The following is a 16,890-nucleotide window of genomic DNA, read 5'->3' on the forward strand; positions in this document are numbered from 1 at the left end:
TTTGGAAGATTTTCCTACTTTTCTTGCAAAAGGAAGAGGACTGTCCATAAGGGTTGCCTATACATTCCTGAAGCTGTCAGTGAAAAAATCTGGAACATGACAATATTTTTGTTTTTGATTGCTTAGGGATTTGTGTGTGTGTGAAAGTTTAATGTTTTCTCTTGCAAGAGGCAGAGTCTGCAAGGAAAGCAAAGCACTAATGAGCAAGCCTTCCATCCATAACTCTCTCTCAAAGGACCTTAGGATGCTGCTTTCTTGGATTTTATTGTCTGATTTGGTCGCTGTGGGTCTATTTGCTATGGAGGCTGATTGTATTCCTTGTGAAGTCTCTTCCTGCTGCAACACCACAGACTTCCAGGTTTACTGACAATGTATTTTGATGCAGAAGCAGCCTCAACTGTGTCATTTCAGATGGAGATGTACAATTTATGGCAGCTTAGATGAGGAAATATATATATATAGAAGGAATGGAATGCACAGTCAGCAAGTAAATTATTCTAAAGTATGTTTCACTATGTGCAGCACTGTTGTCACAGTAAAACTTAAATCAGCCAATAGGTAAAACTATTACAGGCATGAGAAATTATCAGATCCAGATGTGCCTATAAGCAAGGGTGGGCTACTGGGGGTTCAGGAGAGCCCCTTGCTAAGATTCTGTGCAGTTCAGAGAAGCCCCAAATCCCAGTCCTCACACAGCCTGTTTTGGATGCAGGAAAGTGCAGGGCGCGCGTAGAGCCTCGGGGAGGGCAAAAAACACGCCTCCCCGGAAGTTCAGGAAGGCCAGAAATGGGCCCATTTCCAGCTTTCAGGGAGCCTCCGGAGCCCAGAGTGCCTTCATCCTCCCAGAGGCCATTTTCATCCTGGAGGCTCAAGGAAAGCCACCGGAACCCGGACAGGGCAAAAACATCCCCACCCCGCCGTGGTGCCGGAGGCCGACTAGGCCACGCCCACCCAGCAACCCTTTGCTAAAATTTTTGAAACCCACCCCTGCCTATAAGTGCAAGGAGCATCAGACTAGGACTGGGGGGGTAGCAAGATTTAAATTCCCAACTCAAGTCATGAAGTTTACTGAGGAAATGCCAATTACTGTTTGCAAGCATTACTTACCAAGATTATTGTGAGAATGAAATAAGACAGTTACGACAAACAACCACACCTGCTATTTGGAATCCGATCTCCTTGAAGAATTTTAGCTTTAAATCAGATTTAAATCATATTTTCAAAAATAATAGTCCATTTGAAAATGATAGTTTATAAAACTAGGCAAGCTCTCCTGCCATGAATATCACATATAATCCACCTTAATAAATACTTCTCAGAATTTCAGGAAAGAAATTGTAGATTGCTCTAACCCTACATTCGTCCTCTGATTTTTTTAAAAAGTATCAATCCTTCAAGATAAATTGCAGTAATTTGTTTTTGACATGTGCAACTCTAAAAAATATATATTTTATAATAATGTTAAAATTAAAACACATTATGTCAATGAATTTAATTTTAGGAACTGAATTGGCCCAGATGACTAGAGATATTTTTATCAGACCAACTTCTGGCGTTACATCCCATTTTGGTTGCTATGGAAGAATAATGATTTCTCTCAACCAAAAATAAATCTCCCCTTGCAGTAGAGAAAAATACAGTCAGTTCTTTCTGTTATAGGCTGCTGTACCAAATGGTGTTTATCTACCGGTACATATTTAAAATAAAGTACTGGTCTGAGCAAGAAATGTAACGTTTATTGAAAGAAATCCTAGGCAGGATTTAGAGAGGCGAGAAGGTACTTTGCAACTGCTCAGATATTTCTGAAAATTACTTACCTTATTCAGGCTATCCTGCTGCGAATGGTAAAAGAAATAAGATTTGCGACCTTGTCAGAAGGTCGCAATAGGGGATCACATGACCCCAGGACACTGCAACCATCAGAAAATATGAACTAGTTGCCAAGTGTCTGAATTTTGATTAGGTGACCACGGGGAACCTGCAAACTCATTAAGTCATTTTTTTCAATCCTGTTGTAACTTTGACAAGTCACTAAACGAATGGTTGTTGTTCAGACCAAGGCTTCCTGGGACCATAATTAAGTACATGCTTAATCTAAACAACCCTTGGTTTATTTCAACTGCTGGGAATTATTTTCATTCCCAGCCTGTAATGAGTCCTCGAGATAAGCACCCACCTTTATCTCCTTTGAATTGCTGCCAGCAAGCAAAATGCCAAATTAACTGTAAAAAACAACAACAACCGAAGTACAAAGTCCACAGAGCTTCAGAGACGACTTTCTTCCTGCAAAGGTTTCTCTACCTTTGCACCTCTTTTATACCTTAGGGGAGGGGCAATCACCTCCAAGCCTTACTCCCGAGTTGCCCATTTTGTCTCAGCTGCTCTTGCCTTTTAGCAGCTCTACGCGCATGCGCACTGGGAACAGGCTCCCCTTGTTCCTCTGCCTCGCTGCTGCCAGACTCTGGAGGCTCTAGAGTCAGCATCCCACTCCCAGATGGTCCTGGCCCCATCTCTGCATCGGACGCAGGATCCTCGTCCAAGTCCATTCCAGACTCCCGGACTGGTCCCCGTTCTTCCCCACTGTCCGATTCCGCTGCCGTCTGCACAGGCTGCTGGCGAACCGCAACAGTTGTAAGTTAATGAGTACCTGTTACCAAATTGTGGGAAAGCTGTGTTAAGTCTATGGTAGTCAGAAATCCAAGGGTGGGCCCTTAATAGTTTCTTAAAAGAGACCAGCTTTTGTGAGCTGTGAGCAAAAAGGAGCTATAGAACTTGATTTTGCAGTAACAATAACTGTAACAATAATGCAACAGCTTGGGATATCTTCTAATATACTCTCCAGGTCCACCTCCTCTCTTTTCATCCTGTCCCTGGGACACAGGCAGGGGTGGGGGCTTCACATTTTTTAGCAAGGGGCTCTCTGCCCTAATGACTGGCTGGCTGGGCGTGGCTAGGGAATCACGTGACTGTGCGGGTGTGGCCAACTCAATGTCACTTCTTTGCGTTAATTACCTAAAAAGATATATACCAAAAAGTTGTTTATTATTTTGTGCATTTAATACTTAAACAAAAGACTGGGTGAAACCAGTCTTTTAGCAGTGATTATGAGGGATCTTGGAGTCTTAGTGGAGTTTCGTCAAGTAAACATTAATACCACTTGTTTAACTCTGTGTGGCGGTACATTTATTCATAACTGTTCTCATAAACCGTTTCCGTTTGCATATCCTTTTTATACAAGGGTTACTCTGCACATATCCTAACAGTATGCTTTAGATTCCTTCAACGGCATCGTATCTCAGGACACCCCCCTAAGTTTTCCTTCTTGTTATCAGTGTCCGCCCTCTGGAAAGAGGTATTCTCCCCCCACCCCCAAGATCCGGATGGCCCCACTCTGCTGTTACTTTGAAGAGCTCCGAAGACCTGGCTCTTTACCCAAAATTACAGCATAATGTAATGTGCTTGTTTCTGAGTGCCTTTTCCCAAAATCCTTGGTGTGGGTATCATTTATTTTCTACTTGGTAAATTTTTTGTTATATTGGCATTTTGGCGATCGCGGTAGTCATTGCAGACAATGGTTGTACAGTGGTTAGTGTTTAATCTGTTCTTAAAGCTTGGTGTACCCCACCACCAACATGCATGTTAGATATAAGCCTGAGAATCGGCACTATCTGGTTCATATATTTCAGTACCATTCTTATACTTTGAACTAAGGAACAAGGTATACAAATACAAATAGAGAAATGGGAACTTTTTACACATCTGTGCTTCAATTTTAGGATTCTTCTATATTGCCTAAAAGAAAGAAAAAGTTGAACTCATTGTATAATTGGCCATTTATTCTATAAAGTTTAAGCAAATCATTTGCTTTCTTCTTTTTTGGTCATCTTTAATATTTGCTACACGAAAAAACGGTTTTAAAAGACTAGCACTATTGAAAACTTCATAGAGATGTAAATTTTTTTTCGTGAAGAGGGAGGGAGAGGACAAACAAGAAAATTTGGTCTCTAGTGCTCGATACAGCTACTTTTGTTTTCAACACACACATCAATACACAGAGGCAAAGCTACTTAGAGCCTTCCAAAGGGACTTGGGCCAAAGCTGACTGACCGAATGAATGGAGTCAGTTATCAAATGTAAGACCAGCTGATGGCTGCATACAATTAGCTACATTTGTCAATCTTTGCAGCCTTAGCTGGGGAATATACAGTTCCCACAGCAGTCTTTGGCATCAGAGCACTTGCCTTACTTAAGAACTAAAATTATCTAGTACAGTACTTACTGCCACCTGTAATTCATACAATGACGGATTTTAGCAGTATTGTCATGATAATGCAATAATGAATCGATATTAGGGCAAACTTTCTTCACCAACAATATGTATGAGAAACATGTTCACTTTTCAAGAGACATTCTAACAAAGGAGATTTGAATTTGGAATATGTGAAGAATGTAGTTGGGTTTTTGCTTTATTCTCAAATAAAAAGGAAGACAAGAAGACAATCCAACAGGCATTTCATTAAATAAATTTATTTGTTAAAATAATTTAACTCCAGATACAACTGCTGAGTTTGCATTGAGTTCTATGTACAATTTGTTTTATTTTGAAATAGTTCGATTTAAACAACTGATAACTTATAAAATGTAATATATATTTTTTTCCATTTATCAGTTGTAACAGAGGTCCACAGTCAATTGTTAAAGATGCTTATTTCAACTCTAGAAATCACAAATTGTCAATGGTTAAATTTGCGAAAACACACTGCAATCCCTTTTTAAAACCTGATCAAAAACTCAGAAAGGAAAAATTCACAATTAAAAACCTGAAGTTGCCAAATTTGCTTTATTGTGGAGTTACTTCAGTTGTATTGAAGACCATGTGTCGCCTCACCCTAAACCTTTAAGCGGCATATAAGACATAGAAAATACTAGCATGTTTGCTGACAAAAAAAAATATGCCAATTTTTAAATAAAGGGATATATGGTACATGTAGTCCTCAACTTACGACAGTTCATTTAGTGACCATTCGAAGTTACATCACTGAAAAAAAAGTGACTTAGGACCATTTTTCACCCTTATGACCGTTACAGCATCCTCATGCCCAATGACCAAGATTTGGATGCTTGCCAACTGATTCATACTTAATGACAGTTGCAGGGTCACCCCATATCAGGTGAACATCTTCTCTGACAAGCAAAGTCAACGGGGAAGCCAGATTCATTGAACAGCTGGGTTATTAATTCAACAATTGCAATGATTCACTTGACAACAGTGGCAAGAAAAGTTGTAAAACGAGGCAAAACGCACTTAACGTCTCGCTTAAGCAACAAAAAACGTGGGCTCAATTACAGTCATAAACCGAGGACTCCCCCTGTATTTATTGTTGGTATTACCAGATGGGGAAGTCCTCAGAAACTGCTATCAATATGTCCATGTGTGCTGAATCATCTTACAGAAACATTCTGAACAGAAGTTGGCGTTGTTTAACCAGTTTAAAGAAAAGAGGAACTCACCGCTGCAGAAAAATACAAAGCTCTACGCAAAGAATATCGGGTCTTTGGATGAACTGGTAATATTTTAAGGCATGTTAGCCTCCTTCCCAAATTATGTCTACTGGATCTGCTTAGGATGCAATACAGGTAGTTATTCTCAACAAGCAGTGCCAAGGTATGTAATATTGCTGACCAGATGAATGGGAGAATGTCACCAATACATACGGAAGCTACTTTCTGTATGCTTGAATAGTGGCATATATGGTGTTAGAATGACCTTGTGGCCAAGTTTAAATATGCCTCTTTTGATCCGGTTTTTAAAATCTGTGCTCTGGGACAGCCATTGGCAAGATCATCTTTAGAAACGTAGCAATGGCCAGAAAACGACAAAAGTTGCCCACGGTTACAAATGGGGAAGGGTACGGATTGACAAAAGGAAAACACACTTCTTGCATTGGCACTAGGAATCCCTTTTAGCTGCCACTAACTCTGTGGGTCTATACCAGTGGTAGTCAACCTGGTCCCTACTGCCCACTAGTGGGCGTTCCAGCTTTCATAGTTGGCGGTAGGGGATTTGCCCCCTACTTTATAAATCACCGTTACTGTGGAACCGGTGGGCGGTTAGAGAAAATTTTACTACTAACAGAGGTACAAAAGTGGGCGGTAGGTATAAAAAGGTTGATTACCCCTGGTCTACACACACACACACACGACATGGGAGAGAGGGTATCTGCATAAGCGTAACTGCTGATTTCTATCAATTTGGTCAAATTTACTCTATTACTCAGTGACAGATTCTAAATTGTTTCTTGGAATTAGCATATCACCTACTTTTGTATGAAAGTATATTGTTTAATCTGTAAGTGAAGATTATGCACTACGAAGTAGTTGTGTGGTTTTTTTTTTTTCCTCCGAAAGCTTCCTATTAAAATGACACCTTGACAAAAATAAAAGAACTGCCCTTTATACTCCTCATTCTTTTTACCTCAAATAATCTGACATGCAATGCAGGATTTCTTTTTGGAATCAATCAGTATAAGATGCACTCAACACTCTTCTATACCTGCTTATTCCACTTTTATTTGATCAGTGAAGTTATTTTCTGATGTTTCTTCTAAAAGAATTTAAGGATTATAATTCATAATTTTTACCTTAACACGTGGAGGTGCCCAATAAAAGCTGCATTAAGGTTCAGAAATTCTTAAAGCGGAGCACGAGGTTTAGGAAGGAATTACATTTCTAATACAGGACCTCTTGTTTAAATGACAATTCTTTGCTTTCTTGATTATGAGGGAGAAATAATTCAAGAACAAAGGCAAGTACAACTAATAATCATCCATCATTGTTAGAAATTGATCTAATCTAAACTAAATGTGTTCTTACTGTGTAAGGTATAAAGTGGCCAAGTGTTTTTTTTAAAAAGGCTTTTAAAAATTCATTTGCTTTTGATACCCTTTAGATTGCAGTTTGTTTTTCTGCTGATCAAGGCAAAATCTCAGAACTCAAGTTCATTACAGCATTTGTAAAAAGTTGCACTCGCCAACACACTCACACCCATACACAGAACATACATTCCTTTCCACTCACCTACACAAGAAATTACAGAACTACTTCACAAGATTGAGAACCCAATCTTTCAGGATAGTATTTGGACCATAGGCTCGGTGATACTGTATTTTAAAGACCAATTTATCCATCAAGGTCCATTATCATTCCACCATTTCAATCTTCTGACTTTCTGATTGGAAACTTCCTCGATTGTAAGACATAATAGATATAATTGGTGCTGTTAAGTCATGCAAATTTTAAGTATTTCACTGCTATTTAAATTAAAATTAGAGGCTGAGCCACCATTTTAAAACAATGCTTTCACTCACTATTTGTCACAGCAATAACCAGGGCAACAGGATCACTTTAATGGCAGCACCTGACTAGCATATTAGGCAATTGAAGACACAAATCCTTTTTTTCTCATTCCCACATGGAATTAAAATATTTTGTATTCACCTTCTGAGACAAAGTAATTCTACACAGTTAACCAGAATCGCCAACAGTAAAGAGATAAATTGGCAAAATTAAATTCCATAGCTCAATTAGTATATCACATCCAAGACACAGCCCTTAAAAGGCAAAAAATAAACTGGTATCCTTAAAACTAAAAAATATAGGATGCTTTTACAGCCCCTGTGAGGTTTCTGCAAAAAGGAACGTCTGAATACAACATGGCTTCATTTTCCTTACAAGGTGGTACTTGTTAATGTGCTAGCAATGTTCCTCATTAGTAAGGCCAAACAATTCTTTTTTACCCCATCATGGTTGCTTCTTCCTGGATCAGCAAAGAGATTAATGCATTTCCTGCTCGGTAAAGCAAGGGCTGGTTTGGTATCTTGACTGAACAGCAGCTGAAGCAATCTACCATTTTCTGAGCAACAACGCAGAATATTTAGCATATTCTAATGTTTCGGTGTTCTCTTTACAAGCTGTTGATTTTTTTCCCCCAGAGCTTCTCTCTTTCTGTTCAAGTACTGATGGAGCATTTTTCCTTTTTGCATTATGGGATCACAGAAAAGAATGAACGTAAAGGAAACAACAGAATTATATATTAGTTTGCCGATAAATTTATCAACACTTGCGTCAAAAAATAAAATTAGCATATTTGACTGACTTGGCCACAAGTGATAAAAGTCCTGAAATTCAATAAGTAGATACCTTTTGTTAAATCTTCACTTATCAGTACAGAATAGGCAGAGTGCAAAAGGTCTTTGCTGGTGCGCTCCTTTTCACCGAAAACTTTTCTTCATTTAAAGCAGTAGCTGTTACCTGACAAGCCAATGTGCACGGATTGTGCTCACCCTGTAATCTGTTGGCTAAGCCAGAGAGTAGAACATGCAGAAGGTGTGCTGCAGGCAAATAAAGCTTCTCAATTATTATTATTTTATTCAATCGATCGATGTTCACTTGGAGGGTCAGTGCTACTCCACTTTGAATTTTTGACCAACTTTAAATCACAGAGTGAAATAGTCTATTCTGTCACCTTACCCAAATACAGCAAATGAGGTCCAATTCCATCCTTGGAATGCTATTGTATATTACATGCAGAACAGCATGGGTCATCTTTATCTGGTTGAGAGGCGTAGTTCATTTGTCTGACAATCTCTGCAAAGAGCTCATCCACCATGGTTTTGCTTTTAGCAGATGTCTCCATAAAAGGACAACCCCATTCTTCAGCCAGAGCTCTGCCTTCACTGGATGAAACTTCTCTCTCGTTCTCCAAGTCCACTTTATTTCCAACCAAGATTACAGGTACCTTCTCATATCTGCAATTAGAGGTAAACAAATAAGGTTGAAGCCTTTGGGCATCTTTGCAAAGAGAATAGAATAGAATGGAATGGAATAGAATAACAGAGTTGGAAGGGACCTTGGACCTTCTAGTAACTTCTGATACTGTTACCTGTTCTGTGTTGGATTACATAGATGTCAACCAAACTAGAAAAACAAAATGTCAATACTTTTTGTATTAGTTGCATTCTTCTCCATGACCAGGAAGGGCTGGTAGCAACTTTTCTACCTATAAAATGTTATTAAAAGGCTGCAGCTCACAAAAGCTTATGCCTTTTAATAAAACAGGTTGTTGGAAAAAAAATGCTACAAGGGTATTCCTAATGTTTTGCTACCACAGATTAAAACAGCCTTCCTCCTACAGTATCCCCCACATTATGTGACTGATTATACCCTGCTAACTCTAGATTGTCAAGAACCTAAAGATTTTTTGCATATCCTGGATAAACTTATGCAGGTTGGAAGAAAAATATATGTCCAATCCCACCTACCATATATGAAACAGCACAGTGGTATATAACAACATTTCAAGGTTAAATAATTCTGATTCTGCTTAACTCAAATTAGATAAAACGTTCAAATGCATATTGTATAGTATTTTGAAAAAAACAACAGAAATCTTGGGAAGTCCAGAAATAAAAACTGCAGTATCAAATGTCTATATTAATTAGGATATTTCCCTCAAGTATTTTTTCTTAACCATCACTCTTTGCACTGTGATACCAAATTTGATTTAAGACCCACTCAATCATGAAGCTCCTTGAGGGAGCCTAAACAACCGCACAGAACTGTGAAAAAGTAAAAGGGGAAGAGGAGAACATACCATAGATGACAATGGTGGCTAATCTTTTTGGGCTCCTGTGCCAAACATTGTATGCGCGCACGCACTTGTGTGCCAGTACCCAGAAGGCAATGCCCATTCCCCACATACCCCCTACGCATGCACGCACAGCCCCCCGTCCCCTTACCTGCACTGCACCTCACAGCTGATTTTCAGCCTCCCAGAGGCTCGAAAAAAGCCTCTGCAGGCCGAATAATAGGCCTGTTTTGTCACTTCCGGTATTACAGTATTACAGGAAGTGATGAAACAGGCCTATTATTCGGTCTGCAAAGCCTGCAGAGGCTTTTCTCAAGCCTCGGGGAGGCCGAAAAAGGCCTCAAACCATCCCCCCCAAAAAATCAGCTGTGAGGCACACGTATGCGCAGTGACGTAAGTTTGCCTGCAGGTCACGTGCCGGCACAAATGGCTCTGCGTGCCACATGATCTTTTGACCTCTTAAAGGTACAACATAAAATCAATAGTTCTGGGACCATTTAATCTTGTTTTTTCTAAAATCTGACTAAGAATTGATTTTAATTCCCCCTGAAGCTCTTTAGAAAACCAATTACCTAAGCTAAAATATTTTGATTATTGGCTATGACACTACCATATCACTTTAACATTGATGCTTAGTATAATAAGCTTCTTATTAAATTGTTCTATGTTCCTAAAATGTAAAATGAGTGCATGCAGTGTTATTCTTTTACTAGCTAACATAATATTTATGTTTTCTCGTATGATACTTTCAGCATAGGGCATATGGGACATACACCCACCACATTATTTCCTTTTTTTGCAAATGTTAAGTAAAATGCAGAAAATAAATATGAGACAGCTGACAAATTAAAAATAGCTAAATTACATTCCCGGGAGATTTGGCTGTACTGAAATTTCTCAGGCAGGAGGAGTTCTCTTCTTAATAAAGAGGATTTGCACAATGTGGGAACTGTGGTGGATTGGCATTCCGGAAACTTACTCAACATAGAGCTCTTCTAAACTTTCATTTGTTTAAAAGTTAATTTTGCACTGGGATTTTTTTTTTTTTTGAAAGTTTCATGATCTCTGTAATTTTATAAAAATAAGACCATGAAATGGGGGTGAACGTTTATGAAACGAGAACCTTTGTAGCATCCCTTGAATCATGTGATCAAAATTCAGATGCTTGGCAACTGGTTCCTATTTATGATGGTTGCATGAGTCATGTGATCATCTTTTGCAGCCTTCAGCCCAGCCAAGTCAATGGGGAAAGCCAGATTCACTTAACAACCAGGTCATTAATGTAACAACTGCAGTGATCCACTCAACAAATGTAGCGAGGAAAGTTGTAAAATGGGTCAGAACTCCCTTAACAAATTTCTCGCTTAGCAACATAAATTCTGGGCTCAATTGTGGTCGTAAGTCGAGGACTACCAGTTTTACTTAAAAAAAGAAAGAAGAAAAAGAATAATGTACTTTCAGGCAGCAGGGCAGAATCTTATGTTGCAATTTCTACTTATTCTTAAGTGTCACTGTCGGGGGGATACCATCATGAGCAGGGCAATTATATAGTAGTCTTTGACTTATGATCATGTGACTATGGGGAGGAAATGCTGAAATGGTCATAAGTGTGAAAAATGGTCATAAGTCACTTTTTTCAGTGCCATTGTCATTTTGAACAGTCTCTAAATGAACTGTTGTTGTAAGTCGAGGACTACTTATATTCTAAAGCCAGATAATAGAATTGGTCAACTATCTCCAACAAAAAAGAGTGTTATTGCTAGTAAAATGACTAACAAAAATGAAAACGGTATCAATAAAATTAAAAAGTCCAGTCCTATATATTAATGCCAAGCTCAATATATATCCCTAGGCCAGTGGTGGCTAACCTTTTTGGGCTCCTGTGCCAAAAATTGTGCGTGCACTTACACATGCACGCTCACGTGACAGCACCCAGAAGACAATGCATGTGCCCTCCCGTCCCATGTGCATGCACGCGCAATCCTCCCCCTACCACCACCCCCTTACCTGCACTGTGCCTGCCAGCTGATTTTTGGCCCGTTTGAGGCCTTTTTCGGCCTCCTAGAGGCTTGAGGAAAGCTTCTGCAGGCTTTGCAGGTGGAAAAATGGGCCCATTTTGTCACTTCCGGTATTTCCGGAAATACAGGAAGTGATGAAACGGGCCTGTTTTTCGGCCTGCGGAGGCTTTCCTCAAGCCTCTGGGAGGCCGAAAATCAGCTGTGAGGCACGCGCACGCGCAATGAGTTAAGTTTGCCTGCAGCTCGCGTGCCAGCACAAATGGCTCTGCGTGCCACCTGTGGCACACATGCCATAGGCTCGCCATCACAGCCTTTCAGCAAGATCCCACCTTCCTACACTTAACAATGGCATAAAATTTGCAATTCAAATTCAAACATAAATTAACCAGTAGTGAAATTCATCATAAAAACCTAAAAGCTCTAAATTTTCCTGAAATGTCCTTTCCAAAGATACTTGTTATAAAACTGATTATATCTTAACAAATGTATATTCCAAGCACTCACTTAAACTTATGGTTTTGTGCGAGGGGCAGGTGTGCATGCAGACATAGCTTCATTTGTGTGAGTGGCGGTCACATGGGTGGAGCTGTGAGTGCCAGCGCCCGCTGCTTGTGGGAGCGGGGCTGCGAGCGCCGGCACCCTTCGCTCGCATGACGGGGGTTGTGAACAGCATCCGCCCATGTGAGCCAGGCTGCATGCGCATGCCAGCCCACCACTCATGCAACCCGGTCGGAAATATGCCGTGGTCAAGTAGTGGGGCGCAGCCCACAGGTTGGGAGACCCGTGTCCTAGGATACGTAAGTTTGGATAAGTGAAAGTACTTTTACCAGTTTTGCATTCCTTAAGAGATAAAAATTGAAATTATGCAATGTTGGGTCTTCCCTATCTTTTTATCACAGAATTTAACCTTGGTTCTTATCTTTATAGTATAAGTTATAAAGCCAGGTTATATAGTGGGTTTTCAATGAAGTAGCCTGTACCTTGGAGATTCTCAGTCATCCAGGCCAGTGTTGTCTTCAAGGTGCTTTTTCAAAACGCAACTAGACTGTTTTTTTTCTTTGAGGAAGACATTTCGCTTCTCATCCAAGAAGCTTTATCAAAATATTGATAATAACCAACAAGAAGGACATCATTTAATGTTATCTCACCATTCTTCCCTAAGGCTCAAAGGCCTGAATATCGTTTCACTAGAAAAAAAATAAAAACTGAAAACTTTTCCAAAACACAGTAACACAGATTTTCCCCTTCCTAGTTGCACTCAGTAATATTTTATATGTTGCAAGCAAACAGAAGCTGAAGACTTTGCAGCCTGAAAAAGTAGATTGCAATGCCATTTTTAGTACTCTGCCAGACAAACCCTTTATAGAGAACATGGAATAGAGAATAGGGTTGGAAGAAACCTTGGAGGTCTTGTAGTCCAACGCCTTGCTCAAGCAGAAGACCCTATAACTGTGATGGCAAACCTATGCCATGCGTGCCCAAAGTGGCACGCAGAGCAATCTCTCCATGCATGCCCGCCGTCACCCGTTGCTCTTCTGGGTTCCAGTACACGCATATGCGCTGGCCAGCTGGTCTTTGCGTGTGCGGAAGCACCGGAAACTGAACAGCTTCCCGGAGCGCATATGCGCGCCAGCCAGTTGGTCTTCACGCGCGCATGCATATTAGAAATTGGACGACTAGGTGGCTGACACACACACGTGTGCCCGGAAGGTAAGCTTCTGGTTTCCAGTGCTCTCCCATGTGCGTGTCAGGGAGCTGCTCTTCTGCTTTCTGGTGGGTGCACTCCCATTTTGGCACTTGGTGCTGAAAAGGTTAACTACCACTGCCCTATATGGTGAACTTATGGCACGCGTGCCATGCAGAGCCATTTGTGCTGGCACACAAGCTGCAGGCAAACTTACCTCACTGCGCATGCGCATGGTGCACCTCATAGCTGATTTTTTGGGGGGTTGGTTTGAGGTCTTTTTCGGCCTCCCAGAGGCTTGGAAAAAGCTTCTGCAAGGCATTTCAGGTTGAATTATAGGCCCGTTTCATCACTTCCTTTAATACCAGAAGAGACGAAACAGGCCTATAATTTATCCTGAAAAGCCTTGCAGAGGCTTTTTCCAAGCCTCTGGGGGGGCCGAAAAAGACCTCAAACCAACTGAAAAATCAGCTGTGAGGTGCAGTGCAGGTTAAGGGGGTGGGGGTGGGATTGCGCATGCATGCACAGGGGACGTGGGGTGCGCATTGCATTCTGGGTGTTGGCATGCAATTTTTGCAACGTGCAATTTTTGGCACAGGAGCCCAAAAAGGTTAGCCACCACTGCCCTACATCATTCTGGACAAACGGCTGTCCAGTCTCTTCTTGAAAACCTCCGTGATGAAACCCCCCACAATTTCTGGAAGTAAACTGTTCCATTGATTACCTCCAGAAATTGTGGGTGCTCTATCATTGGCATTTTCAAGAAGAGACTGGACAAATATTTGTTCAAAATGATAGAGATAGTCTCAACTTATCACTGGTTGTTTCAAAGTTACAATGGACAAAAGCTACTAATACTAATACCATTTCATGGCTATGGCCAAACACACACATAGTCATGTAATAGCTTTTTGGATGCTTGGCAACTGACTCACGTTTAAAGCTGTTTGCAATGAACTGCAGTTATATGACTGTGATTTTTTTACTTTTTTTGCCTATTTTCAGCAAATAACGCACATTGGCTAAAATGGATATTCTTAATAATACAGCATTCGCTTAATGACTACCACAAAAAATGTCATAAAGTCAGCTCCAGTCACGTAATGAATGACCTGCTAAACCACCACGATTCATGACCAAAATTTCAGGCTCAACACATTGACGACTCCAGTACCCCATTAAATCATTTGTTCCGAAATCGACAGCAGTTTTGATGCTTGATTCAGTTTTATAACTTTTAAAATGGTATTCAGCTGTAGAAAATGAGAAATGCAAAACAACTGGTTTAATGTGAAGCTAAATCATTCATCTATGCACACATCAGTGTGAACACACGACAACTCAGGAAGAAGAGTGCTGTACAGATGTCAAGATCTATGCAGCAGAAAAATTCAGATTGTTTAAAATACATATGTCAAAACAACCTGAAAGAGGTGTTGAGAAACAACATGTGTGGGTGAATGTTATGCCAGGCAACATAAATAAATACATATATACGTGTACACACACACACACACACACACACACACACACACACACACACACACATGTTGCAGGAGTCATGTAGACTGATGGAGACACCATACACAGCACCGGAAGTAGATGGAAGGAGGAACCGAAAGCTCTGTGTGTGTGGAAAAAGAATTAAATACACACAAGGGCAGAGAGGACAGAGAGAACTGGATGCAAGGAGCTCCGAGGATGAATAACCATAAGATAAAAAAGAATGACAAGATCGGTTTACTCAATATGAATGGCAGCACATTTGGGTAACACAGATATGGATTAGACAATAGCGATTCCGAGGTGCAGATCTCTGCAAGAGGCTATTGGCCGGTCTCTCTGCAGCATTTCAAACAAGAAGAGCTGCAGGCAGAGATGGATGAAAGCAGGCATGAGTCAGAAAAGAGGCTGAATCAATGGGCCTTACATCACAGAGGCATTTGCCCAGGCAGGACATTTGGATATACTGGAGGAATAAGAGGAACTGAGCGACTGAGCTGCAAATATATGCTTGTTTGTTTGTTTGTTTGTGTGTGCGTCAGGAGCAGGGAAGGATGATGGGTCCACGCTTTCTGCAAAGCAAGCAAGGCTTCTGGAAAACTGAGCTGCAAGTGGTGTGTGTGTGTGTGTTTGTGTAATTTAGCTTTCTGCAAAGCAAACAAGGTTGCTTCTGGGAAACTGAGCTTCAAGTGTGTGTGTGTGTGTGTGTGTGTGTGTGTACATATATATACATGCATGTATAATATATATAATTCAGCTTGGGTCCACACTTTCTGCAAAGCAAGGCTTCTGGGAAACAGAGCTGCAAGTGTGTGTATGTGTGTGTATGTAAAATTCATACAGGGGAAAAGCAGATGGGAGTTGCTGAAAGCAGCTCCATCAGAAGCAGGGAAGGATGATGGGTCCAGGCTTTCCGCAAAGCAAATAAGGCTTCTGGGAAGCAGAGCTGCAAGTGGTGTCCGTGTGTGTGTGTGTGTGTGTGTGTGTGTGTGTGTGTGTGTTTGTGTTATTCAGCTTTCTGCAAAGCAAACAAGGCTGCTTCTGGGAAACTGAGCTTCAAGTGTGCGTGCATGTATATGTGTGTGTGTGTGTGTGTGCATGTATGTATATACATATACATGTATTTGTTTTCTGAGGTTCATACATATATAATATATATAAAATTCAGCTTGGGTCCACGCTTTCTGCAAAGCAAGCAAGGCTTCTGGGAAATCGCCCGGCCACCAGGATCCCAAAGGAAGGAGGGATTTGGGTGGGAGTATGAAAGAGGGAAAGAAGCGAGGATCTCTCTGGGTTAAAGGCGATGGGGGCGGGGGGGCTGAATCTCTCCCCCATCCTCTCTCCCACCCACCCCTCCATTCCCCCGTCACCTCTTGACACGGATGATCTGGTCGCGCATGGGGCGGATGTCCTGGAAGCTCTGCTGGTTGACCAGGCTGTAGACCAAGATGAAGCCCTGCCCGTTCTTGATGTAGAGATCCCGCATGGAGGCGAACTGCTCGGTGCCGGCTGTGTCGAGGATCTCCAGCACCGACGGCGAGGCGTCCACCTCGATCTCCTTGCGGTAGAAGTCTTCGATGGTGGGGTCGTACTTCTCGATGAACGTGCCCGTCACGAACTGCACGGTGAGCGCCGATTTGCCCACCCCGCCCGAGCCCAGCACCACCACCTTGTACTCCCGCATCCTCTTCCCACGCCCGGACTCGGTCGGCCGCCGCTCATCCGCCGCCTCGGGCGTCACCCGGCTGCCGCCGCCGCCACCGCCGCCGCCACCGCCGCATCTGCCGCCACCACCGCCGCCGCCATGGCTTTAAACGGCGAGGGAATCCCAAAGAAAGGGAGCGCTCCGACCCGTCGCCGCCGCCGCCTCAAGACGATGCTCGCCGATGGCCGGAGCCGCCTCCCAGGGACCTTCCAGCGAACGCGGCGGCGGCGGTGGCGGTGGCGGCACTACTGCTGAAGCTGCTGCTGGGGCTGCCAGGAGGCGGAACATCCCGCCCCCTCATGGCCCGTAACCGAGGGAACTACCAATCGGATCG

At 41.9% G+C, this 16,890-nt stretch overlaps 1 protein-coding gene across 1 annotated transcript; it reads right to left on the reverse strand.

The window, feature by feature from the left end:
* Window positions 1-4,511: 4,511 nt before the first annotated feature.
* Window positions 4,512-16,829, reverse strand: RAP2A (RAP2A, member of RAS oncogene family). The gene is made up of 2 exons (XM_026708350.2): window positions 16,222-16,829; window positions 4,512-8,807 (listed from the first exon to the last, which is right to left on the reverse strand). The coding sequence occupies exons 1-2, from the start codon at window positions 16,533-16,535 to the stop codon at window positions 8,570-8,572; spliced, it is 552 nt and encodes a 183-aa protein (XP_026564135.1). The 5' UTR covers window positions 16,536-16,829; the 3' UTR covers window positions 4,512-8,569.
* Window positions 16,830-16,890: the final 61 nt, after the last annotated feature.

Source organism: Pseudonaja textilis, chromosome 8, assembly GCF_049901715.1.
Source record: "Pseudonaja textilis isolate UNSWEBS1 chromosome 8, rPseTex1.2, whole genome shotgun sequence".
Lineage (NCBI taxonomy): Eukaryota > Metazoa > Chordata > Lepidosauria > Squamata > Elapidae > Pseudonaja > Pseudonaja textilis.